Source organism: Cupressus sempervirens, chromosome 2 (genome assembly GCF_028749045.1).
Source record: "Cupressus sempervirens isolate cs-2001-9-10 chromosome 2, ASM2874904v1, whole genome shotgun sequence".
NCBI classification, from domain to species: Eukaryota; Viridiplantae; Streptophyta; class Pinopsida; order Cupressales; family Cupressaceae; genus Cupressus; species Cupressus sempervirens.
In genome coordinates, this window is record NC_143119.1 from 650,271,416 (window position 1) to 650,283,518 (window position 12,103).

Here is a 12,103-nt window from a genome sequence, read left to right on the forward strand (position 1 = left end):
TTTTAAAGTTTTTTTATATTAAAAAATACAATTTTCTCAATAATCTCATAACCTAAACATTTTTGGTTTTTTCTTTTAAGTTTCAATTTGTGTTTAAACTTATTTAAAGTTTTAATCTAATTTAGTTTGCTCCTAAATATGTTTATTAAATTTCTAAATTTGTGGCTTCAATTTGTATTTTGTATGTGTAAGTTGATTTTATATTAAATAGCAAAAATAAATTCCTCTACTAGAATCTACCAATGGCCCTATAGGTAGATGCCCATCTGGGTTTGTAGGCACACACCCTAAAAGGGCTAGAGACAAGGCATGAAAATATGCTTTTGAAGGAACTAATTATAATAGCGTGATATGCATAAAATGCAACAAACTAATGGAGGCATATCCCATTTGAAGTACATGTTAGATTATGGTGACTGATCAGGAAAGTATTGTACATACTTCATAATTAGTGGAAAAAAAATTTTGGGCCGTGGCCGACGTTGTAGCCGACATATTATGGCCGACATGTTGTAACCCTAAAACGGATAAAATACTTGTATAAAAGGGTTTAGGGTTAGCTATTTTTCATTATGTTGTGATGCGAAATTGGTTCTTGCGGCGGTATTGGGCTGTAAGGGATTACGGACTGTAATCAGGTTGTAATCACTGGATTGTAATAAGATCGGACTTGCTGTTTGGTGGACGTAGCCCAAGGATTAGGTGAACCACGTTAAATTTTGGTGTCTTGTGTTCATTTCTGTGTGATCTATTATTTTCTGTTATTGGTTATATTTGCATGTAGTTTTTATTTCTGTCTGTGGTTTATCCTAACAAGTGGTATCAGAGCCTAGTTTTTTTAGTTATCCTCTGCAGGAAAGTTTCACAGTTAAGTGGGAGTCTCACGGTTGAGTGGGAGCAATGGCAGATGAAGTTAAACTGAGGGTTGATAGGTTTAATGGGTAGAACTTCCAGTTATGGAAGATGCAAACGGAAGACTATGTATCAGAAGGATTTATGGAAGCCATTGGAAGGCAAAGCCAAGAATCAAGGAACTATGTCAGATGTTGAATGGGATCTTTTGGACAGAAAGGCACTCGGAAGCATTCGGTTATGCTTGGCACCATCAGTGGCATTTAATATTACAAAAGCAAAGACGACAGAAGATTTGATGAAAACCCTAGCGACACTATATGAAAAGCCCTCCGCTTCAAACAAGGTATTTCTCATGAAGCGTTTATTTAATATGAAAATGGCAGAAGGTGGATCTGTTGCAGATCATTTAAATGAGTTTAATACTATTACTAGTCAGTTATCTTCTGTGGATATCAATTTTGATGAAGAAATTAGGACTCTCTTGATTTTGTGTTCTTTGCCTGAAAGCTGGAATGGCTTGGTAATGGCGGTGAGTAATTTTGTTCCTGGATCTAGTACCCTAAAATATGATGATGTGATCGGTGTTGTTTTGAGTGAGGAAACTCGTAAGAAATCCTCAGGTGGATCTACATCAGGAAGTGCTTTGAATGCACAAAGCAGGGGCAGAACGACTGAGAGAGGAAGTAACTCTGGAAATCGTGGGAAATCAAGAGGAAAGTCAAAGGGGAAGAGGTCTCAATCGAGAGGACCAAATGATTGCTGGTACTGTGGGAAACCAGGGCACAAAAAGAAAGATTGCTAGAATCGAAAGAAAAATGAAGGAGATAAATCAGATGGAGACAAGGAGGCAAATGTGGTAAGTAACAAATCCAAAGAGGATGCTTTGCTTTTGTGTTTAGAAAGTGTTGATGATTCATGGGTTTTAGATTCTGGTGCTTCATTTCATGCTACACCTCATAGAGGTTATTTCATTGATTATGTCCAAGGGGATTTTGGGCTTGTTTATTTGGGGGATAATGAACCCTGTCAAATTGTTGGAAAGGGAAAAATTAAGATTAAGTTGCAGAATGGGAATCATTGGCTACTACATGAGGTAAGACATGTTCCAAGGCTGAGTAGGAATTTAATTTCAGCAGGGCAACTCGGTGATGAGGGTTGTGTAGTTACTTTTAATGATACAAATTGGAAGGTTTCAAAAGGTTCCCTTGTAGCAGCAAAAGGTGTGAAAGTAGGCACCTTATATCTTTGTATAGGTCATATTGTTCCTTCAACTTTGATTGTTTCAGAGAAAAATGAATGTTCAGGAACAATTGCTGCAGTTGAGCAGGGACAACAAATAGCTGTTGTAGATTTTGATACAGCGTTGTGGCACAATAGACTTGGGCACATGAGTGAGAAAGGTATGAAAGTACTTCATTCAAAGAAAGTTTTACCAAGTCTGAAATGTGTTAATATGGATTTCTGTGAAAATTGTGTGTATGGAAAACAAAAGAGAGTGAGTTTTGTAAAGACTGGGAAGGAAAACAAAAAAAGAGAAATTAGAGCTTGTGCCTACAGATGTATGGGGGCCAGCTCAGGTATCTTCCCTTGGGGGCTCTCATTATTATGTTACATTTATTGATGACGCAACTAGAAAAGTATGGGTTTATTTCCTTAGACAAAAATCTGATGTATTTCAAACTTTTAAGAAATGGAAATGCTTGGTTGAAAATGAGACTGGTAAAAAATTAAAATGTCTCAGATCTGATAATGGTGGTGAGTATTGTAATCATGAATTTGATGATTATTGCTCCACTAATGGTATTCATAGACAAAAACTGTTCCAAGGACTCCACAGAAAAATGGAGTGGCTGAACGCATGAACAGGACTATAATGGAGCGCACAAGGAGCATGAAGTTGCATGCTGGGTTGCCCTTACACATGTGGGCGGAGGCTATCAATATTGCAATATATTTGATTAATAGAGGTCCCTCTACTCCTTTGGGCTATGGTATTCCAGAGGAAGCATGGACTGGTAAGAAGGTGAGTTATTCTTTTCTCCAGACCTTTGGTTGTGAAGCTTTTGCTCATATAGACTCTGAAAATAGAACCAAGCTAGAAGCTAAATCAAAGAAATGTGTCTTTGTTGGATATGGCATTAATGAATTTGGTTATAGGCTTTGGGATTTTGAAAATCATAAAATTGTTAGAAGTCGGGATGTCATATTCAATGAGAAAGTGTTGTACAAAGATCTGATGTAGCAACATGAGAAGAAAGAAGATGATTATGTAGTGCTGGATGATACTCCAAAAGCTAATGTTTCAGTCATTCCTCATGATGTGCAACAACTGCAACAACAAATACCACACACACCAGTGAATGTTAGACGGTCAACGAGGCAAATTAGACCTCCACAAAGATTTTCTCCCTCTTTGTATTCTATTTTACTTACTGATGCTGGTGAACCTGAAAATTATGATGAAGCTGTGCAGATGAATACTAAGATTCAGTGGGAGTCTGCAATGAAAGATGAAATGGACTCTTTGCTGAAGAATAAGACATGGGATCTATGCAAGTTGCCTACAAGTAAAAAGGCTTTACAGAATAAGTGGGTTTACAGGTTGAAAGAAGAGGAAGGAGGTGAGAAAAGATTTAAGGCCGAGTTAGTTGTAAAAGGATTTGCACAGAAAAAGGGAATTGATTTTGATGAGATATTTTCTCCTGTTGTTAAAATGACTTCTATCCGAACAGTTTTAAGTCTTGTGGCTACTGAAGATTTGCATTTAGAGCAACTGGATGTTAAAACAGCCTTCCTTCATGGTGATTTGGATGAAAAAATATATATGGCTCAGCCATAGGGATTTGAGGTCAAAGGTAAGGAGAACTTAGTGTGCAAATTGAAGAAAAGTTTATATGGCTTGAAGCAAGCACCTCGGCAATGGTATCTGAAATTTGACAGGTTTATGCATGAGCATGGTTATAATAGGTGTCATTTAGATTATTGCGTTTATTTTAAGAGGTTAGATGATGACAGCTACATTATTTTATGTTTATACGTTGATGATATGCTTGTAGCTGGGTCTAACATGGATCATATTAAGGGGCTGAAACACCAGTTAGCACATGCATTTGCTATGAAGGATTTGGGGGCAGCAAAACAAATCCTTGGTATGAAGATTTGTAGAGATAGGAAGAACAGAACATTGATGCTATCTCAGATTGATTATGTTGAGGTGTTGCAACGTTTCTCTATAGAGAATGCTAAAGCTGTCAGCACACCTTTACCTGATCATTTGAAGTTGACTAAGGAAATGTGTCCTAAGACACAAGAAGAGGAGGATAAGATGTCCAAGGTACCTTATGCTTCAGCTGTAGGAAGCTTGATGTATGCTATGGTGTGCACTAGGCCAGATATTGCACATGCAGTGGGAGTCGTTAGCAGGTATATAAGTCATCCAGGATTTGAGCATTGGAATGTTGTCAAGTGGATTCTCAAATATTTGAGAGGAACATCCAATAAGTGTTTACACTTTGGGGGCTCTACTACTGATTTACAAGGCTATGTTGACTCAGATTTGGCAAGGGATATTGATACCAGGCGGAGTACTACAGATTTTGTCTTTACTGTTGGTGGGGCAGCCGTGAGCTGGGTTTCTAGGTTACAGAAGATTAATGCTCTATCCACTACAGAGGCAGAGTATGTTGCTGCTACAGAGGCAGCCAAGGAGATGATATGGTTTCAGTTCTTCTTGGAAGAATTGGGACACCCTCAGAAGGATAATTATTTGTTCACAGATAGTCAGAGTGTCATTCATCTTGCAAAGAATTCAGCTCTACATTCTAAGACCAAACACATACAGTTGCAGTACCATTTCATTTGGTCAGTTTTGGAGGATGGACAGTTAAAGCTGGAGAAGATCCATACAAATGACAATCCAGCAGATATGTTGACAAAGGTTGTAACAAGGGAGACGCTGAACTCCTCTTCAGTTTTGGTTGGTCTTCTAAACTGAACATGAATAAAAGAATAGTAGAGTCCAGGGTGGTTTGATCCAATGGGAGCCCCATGTGGTAGTGGTATTGCTACAGGATCAGTCTCCAAGTGAGAGATTGTTGTAAAAAAATTTGGGCCGTGGCTGACATTGTAACTGACATATTATGGCCGACATGCTGTAACCCTAAAACGGATAAAATACTTGTATAAAAGGGTTTAGGGTTAAGTATTTTTCATTATGTTGTGATGCGAAATTGGTTGTTGCGGCAGTATTGGGCTGTGTAAGGGATTACGGATTGTAATCAGGTTGTAATCACTGGATTGTAATAAGATCGGACTTGTTGTTTGGTGGACGTAGCCCAAGGATTGGGTGAACCACGTTAAATCTTGGTGCCTTGTGTTCATTTATGTGTGATCTATTATTTTCTGTTATTGGTTATATTTGCATGTAGTTTTTATTTCTGTCCGTGGTTTATCCTAACAGTACCACCTTGTAGGTATCAAAAAGAATGACACAAGGATTTGCGATGAGATCGTAGAGAAAATAAAAAAATAAATGATTCCCTTGCTCACTGCCCAAGAAGAGAAAAAGTTGCAAAGGAAAAGGGCAAAATTGGCCATTAGAGCAGCCATTTCTGAGTTGCAAGATATGTCTCCTTTTTAAGAATCATTTATTATTTTATAATCACCATTATTAGTTTGGATTGTGTTAAAACAATGATCATAATGAAATGATGTGGGTTATAACTAGGTATCACAACCACCCTTGATGAAGAAGCAGTAGTTGAGGGCATAGTCGGCTCTTTTCATGGCCCACGGATTGGCACACCTACCATCCACTCAGCTTCCACTTTCGTTGGTTCTAGTAGACCACAAAAATCTTCTCTTGATGGTCTTTTTTGTGTATAGAAACACACCTGGGGCACAACCATCACTAGAGGGTATTGGACTGAAGAGTGATGTGCATCGGCAAGTTGACATTCAATGTGTCAATTTTTGGTATTTTAACATCCCCTTCAATGTTGTAGCAAGTCCCTATTCTCTAAATTTTGTGACTGGTTGATGGTGGCAGGAAAGGGCTACAAGACACCTACTCTTGTAGACTTGAGTGGGAGCTTAGTTCACTTCTTTCAAATTTTAGTACTTTTACAGTTTTACAATTTACTTATTTATGTTGAATGTAACTGCTTTTAATCAAATTTGTGTACTTAATGTCATTTTTATTTTGTGCTTATAGATTTCTCATGATGTTTATAGGGCTAAAGATGTGGTTGAAGATCAAAAATTACAATGGAAACAATTTGGCTGCACCATACTTTCAGATGGATAGACGGATGGAAGAAACTGTACCATCATCAATTTTTCAATTTCTTGCAAGGATCAAGAAGTCTTTCTTAAATTCTTGGATGCCTCAAACAAGGTAAAGACAACTAAAACTTTAGCTCTAATGTTAGAGCATGTTGTGATAGAGGTTGGGGCCGATAATGTGGTGCATATAATAATTGACAATTCAGTGGCATATGTGGAAGTGGGTAGGATCTTACAAGATAAGCATAGCACACTCTTTTAGTCTCCTTGTGCAGTGCATGTTATAGACATTCTTGTGGTATATATGGAAATTGGATTGGGTGAGACCAGTTCTAGAGGATGCAAAGAAGGTAACAAAATATATCTACAATCACCCTTGGGTCTTCACTTGATAAGAGAATACATCCATGGGAAGGAGTTGAAGCAAGAGTTTGTGAGTCAACTAGACTCAAGTTATTCAAAGAAGCCTAATGGACAGAATGTTGCACACATTGTCTTTAACAAACACTTTTTTGATGAACCTACAAAACTTGTAGAGGTAGCTTGGGAACTTCAAAAGTTGAATATTTAATTTTTTTGTATTCAATAATCAAGTCTTTCATTATTAATTTATAACCCTACTCTCTAAGTAATGATAATTGTTTTCTACGTTTCAATTGTAGGTCGCGAAGCCCTTGGTTAAAGTTCTCTACTTGGTAGGCAACAAACCCTAATGGGGTCTCTGTATGAAGCCATGGATAGAGCCAAAGAGGCTATAAGAAATCATTGCAAGGGGGACAGCCTTGGTTAAAGTTCTCTGCTAGGTAGGTAACAAACCCTAATGGGTTCTTTGTATGAGGCCATGAATAGAGCCAAAGAGGCTATAAGAAATCAGTACAAGGGGGACAGCCTAAAATTTGAGCCCATATGGGCAATTATTTATAGGAGGTGGAGCAATTAGCTCCACTAACCCATTCATGTGGTGGGGAATTTCTTCAACACTCATTTCGCTTCTCTCCATCTTACGGGGATCCCTATAAAGAGGTTGTGGAAGGCTTTAGTGAATGCATGCAGAGGATGGTACTTGACATTGAGGTGAGAGACCTCATTGTGGCCAAGATGGAAGTGCAAGCTATTCTCCTCAAACTTGGCAAGGAGAGGCAGAAACACTCAAACCCCAAGTACAATATTTGGATTTTGGAGTCTTTCATATGCATGATAAATAGATAAAAACTAAGTTACAAAAACATGTTCTCATTTTGCTTTCTAACTCTTTAATATTTATCTTGCATATGTTTGGTCGCGAAACTGGGGTGGAGATGTCCCAAATTTGCAAAAAAATTCCCTTTGCATCTTATGTCAGTCATGTAGCTCATCTAGTTGTGAGCATAATTGGAGCTTATTTGAAGCCATTCACACAAAGAAGAGGAACAAGTTGGCACAGAAACACCTAAATGACCTTGTCTTTGTGCAATATAACCTTAAGCTGCATATAAGAAAGGTACAGTCAACACAAGTCAGTCCACTTGATCTAGATGACATAGATCCCTTTGGTGATTGGACAACACAAGAGCAGCCTCCACTGTTCACAAAGGATGACATATATGATTTCGAGAGGTAGGCTATGGAGGAGGGTGGTTTTGCACCCGGATTGGATGACATTTGGGAAAACAGTGAGAGCGAGGATTCAGATGATGAGGAGTCATTGCCAGTGCCAGCACGGGCTATATCTAGGATGTAAATCGAGTCACAAAGACATTCACAGAGGACTGCTAGGGCTAGACACCCTCCCACTCCCATAGTTTTTACTAGAGCTAGTGGGAAGGGGAAGAGGAAGATGTAGATTAGTTTCATATTGTACTTGAAATTTGCATTTGCTTATCCTTTTACAAAGACAATTTGTTATTTTTAGTTTGCTTCAGAGTTCAAAGTCTCTAACTATGGCTACCATATGAGGATATGATTTTGTTACATATTTCATTTATATATATCTAGATCAGCTTGTTTAGTTTGTTTACTCAATTACTGACTCATTAGATGCATCTCCTTATTGAATTTTGCAAAAAATAATGCATTTCTAATTAATTTTAAGTCATTTTAAAATTCTCGACATTTTTCCGAGAAGTTGTTGATTTATCTCCGACATTTGCCAAGATTTTTTGTTTTGCCTCACCAATAAGTGGCAGAGAATGAGATTTAAAAACTGTCATATGTATGACAATTTACAATGCGGAGTCTCGGAGGGCAAATATTGTCAGTCTACAAAGTTGCTCTCACATGATATTTCTGTTCCTGAGATATTTGTCATTGAAATTGTTGTAGTTTGGCAGACTCTAGTGATTCCATTGATGATGTTGTTGCAGTAATTGGTTAGTGACAAGAGGGACATTACACAGCTCTAGCTGTGGGTGATTATAGAGGAGTTGTGTTTTCTCTTTAGGCCAAGCACAGTGATCTTCTGGATGAGAGATTGATTGTATACAAGCAATTTTAGGGAGGGCAAACTATAATGTCCCCGTTTTAGCTCACCTTGGTTTATGATTGGTTTAGCCTATCATTGGCCCTCACAAGCTAAGTCAGATTGTTAGAGGGTCCTAGTTGACAAAACAAGAGGCTCTTTCCCTTCTAGAATACAAAAGTGTTCAAGATTGCTCTTTGTTTGGTTCAATTTAGTACACTTACAATTTATTGTAAGTAATTTTTCTAGCATATCGTTATTTGGCAGGGCATCTAGACTAAGGTCAGTGCAGTGATGACCCTTCGAACAATTGATTTGATCAAGTGTTCAGGGATTCACTAAATATATTAAGTCAAGGATTGATAGAGAGGGACCCTTACTGCTTTTAGTAAGGAAATTAGTAGTACAATGGAAGCAGTGGTTGACCTACAGGCTCAAACGGGGCAGAGAAGTGATGAGCAATCAATGAGATATCAAAATTATAATGGCATTAAAAGATTTGTTTATAATAGTCATACTATAAAGTATTCTCAGGCTGCATCCAGTCTGATCAGCAGCAACATAGCTACTCATTCCTATCCATTCAGTTTGTGAGTTGATTTAATGCATCTTGAAAAAAATTGAAAATTTTGACACCCTATTTCAGATCTCATAAATTTACTGTTCTTAATGTGGTAATTTCTGGTTAAATTATTGATTATCAACAATGAAATGCTGCTATAAATGTGATCAGTTATATTTATACTTTCAAGTTTTCTAGGGTTTCATTGATTGCTATTCATTTAGTACTATTATCATTAAGCGACCTAATCTAACATTATATCTGATTTTTACAGGATCCAAATTGATTGTCCATTAATAATCTTCCAGATCTGTAATACATCAATGGTTGTGTTTAATTCTGAAATTTCATTTTTCGGATCAACATTAAGTTAGAGTTTTGTAAATATTGCATGTCATTGCAGTCTTCTATAATCAGAAAAATTAAAAAGTACAAAAATAATTGCACATTTTCCTAGGTTCCTGGTTGGGGACATTATAAACCATCAATACATCGTCTAAGAAATATGAGAAGGAAAGATATTACATTAATGTCCCCAAGTGACCAAAGGAGATCAATAAGACTCAAAGGCACAAGTTACAAACAACATCTACAGGTGTTAAAAGTAAAACAAAGAACTGATCAGGCAACCAACACAAAACAACAATAACCCTAACTAAAGGAACTAAGAGTCGTCGTGTAACACATGACATTCATAAGCACTAAACATGAATTACCTTTTGAATCGTAGTATTCTGGTCTGTCATAGAAGACCTTAGCTTCGCGCAGCCTATGTCGCTTGCCATCAGTTCCTGCAAATTGGAATGTAGTATGCACTGCATATGGGTCCAGATTTAGTTGCGCATATTGGGCCTGTAATTTTACAGAGATTAATCAGACAGACACCAATAGAAGGGTCTATTTAAACGACAAAAGATAATGTTAGAAGAATGCTTGAAAGGGTATAAAACAAAAAATATTTTTAATTGCAAAATAGAAACCCAAAAAGAGTTCTTCACTTCTTATTTTTTCCCAAACACTTCACCATATAATATTTCCAACATCAGACATTATGTGCTCTACCTGAACAAAATATGTATGACCACTGCAAAAGATACTTGCAGGTAGAATGCCGAGCTTAAGTGTGCCATCAAAAGCATAAACAAGACCACTTTCTGAATCAACAGGTGGACCAAAATGCCTATGCATAAGTTCATTAAAACCATTTTGGTCCCATATTGTATCATCTTCTATGAGCATATCATGCCATTTCTTTGCAAAAAATTTTGTCACATTTGACGAACGCCAATGGAAAATTCCAATATTTAATGCACCTGTCACTGATAATATAAAATTTACTAGTTAGTAGACATGATCTCTCAACAAATATGTTTCAGCAGATTTACTCCCATTTTCATATTGCATATGACTATGATCCTCGTCTAAAGACTTATCTTGTGTTTTATGTCAACTTTTTTGATAATATTTTGCAAATACGAAAAAATTCTATATGCTTACATATAGATCAGTTGAAAGCTTTATTGTCTTTTTATCCTCCAAAGAGATGAGTCAAAAGGAAAAGAATACAATGAGAATAAAGTATTTCTAAAAAGCACAATAAGTTGCACACATTTTATAGAACCCAAAACTATTAACAGTACTAGAAACTATTCCCACACATTTAAGGGAGATAATTCTGTCACTTATACAACACTATAGAAAGTACTATAATGAAAAGACTATCTTCAATATTCCTAGTGAAACAAACCTCCTATTTCTTTGATTGGCAATTTATCAAAAAACTTTCTATGTTAAAAAAAGAATGTATTTACTTATGAATGTTCCTCTGAAACAATTATGCATGTTAAAGAGAATATTATAATATATTAAAATGACCTTGAGATTGATCGACTAAGAAGTCTACCATCCATTCTCTTTTTTTGGAATATGTTGAATGCCTGTGGAATCAAAACATGTGCTTAGAGAGGAAAACTAAATTATTATTCTATATTAGTAACCCGCATGAAGGTATAGAACAGAGTGTGCGAACCAGCAAGTGAAGAGAAAGTAGGAGAAAAGAGGGACTACATAGTTTGGGGTTTCTAGAAGAGATTTAAGAAATTGAAGCTCAATTAGGCAACTTCCTAGGGATACCAAGCACATCATCTTCTTCGGCCTCAGCAGAAAAAGAGAAAACTTCAGGCTATTTTTTAATCTATGGACAAGGGAAAGAAGAATCAGAAATGAATGGGGAGAAAATGATGATGGAACAATCAAGTTTATTGATGGAGTATGGAATTCAGATGTTTGGGTTACCGACACATTTTAAAAAAAGGACACAAGCAATGAAGAAAATGGCAAACAATTAGATAAAGGAGTGAGATTAGGAGCTGCCCAACGTGTTTGAATGACATGGAAAATATGAAGACCAAGAAGACCTCTACATGCAAAAACTTGGTCATATAAATTACTGAATAAGTTCCTATCATCTCTAGGTTCCAAAAAGAAAAGTTTAAGATAAGGTTACAACAAGGTATTTGATATAGCTCTGATTTGCAAATTCATTGGAACCAAACAAGCAGGGAACCAATATTAGAATTTGTTGATTCTGAGATGTAATGAGCAAATAATTGCCTAATCCGAAGTCCTTGAGATTCCCCCCAAGAGCTTCCACCTGCTCGACACTTTGAATGCCTTCCAGGAGAAGAACTCTCTTACCCATAGACACTCGTGCTTACCTTGATCAACATAATCTACTCCACATGTGAATTGAAAATTCTAATTGGATATGAATTGGGAAACCTCTTGCAGTATATGGGTTTGCAGCTTTACCAGCCCATTTTGTTGTTGACATCTTTCTCCCACGCCCATTACAAAAACAATGCACTTCAAATTGACTGTAGAAAACACTTTTGCAAACAACTTTTGCCAGGGTGGTCTTCTTTTTCTGGCGATCTACTATGTTCAGTAATCTCCTCACATGCTCC

General features: G+C 36.9%; 1 protein-coding gene across 2 annotated transcripts in view; it reads right to left on the reverse strand.

Moving 5' to 3' along the window:
• Positions 1-12,103, reverse strand: part of XEG113 (xyloglucanase 113) — a 146,511-nt gene that overhangs the window by 57,113 nt on the left and 77,295 nt on the right. For both annotated transcript variants that reach the window (XM_089814912.1, XM_089814911.1), the window contains exons 5-6: positions 10,200-10,456; positions 9,854-9,989 (exon numbers count right to left, since the gene is read on the reverse strand). In XM_089814912.1, coding sequence (XP_089671038.1) covers positions 9,854-9,989; positions 10,200-10,456 — 393 coding nt within the window. The remainder of the gene's footprint in view (positions 1-9,853; positions 9,990-10,199; positions 10,457-12,103) is intronic.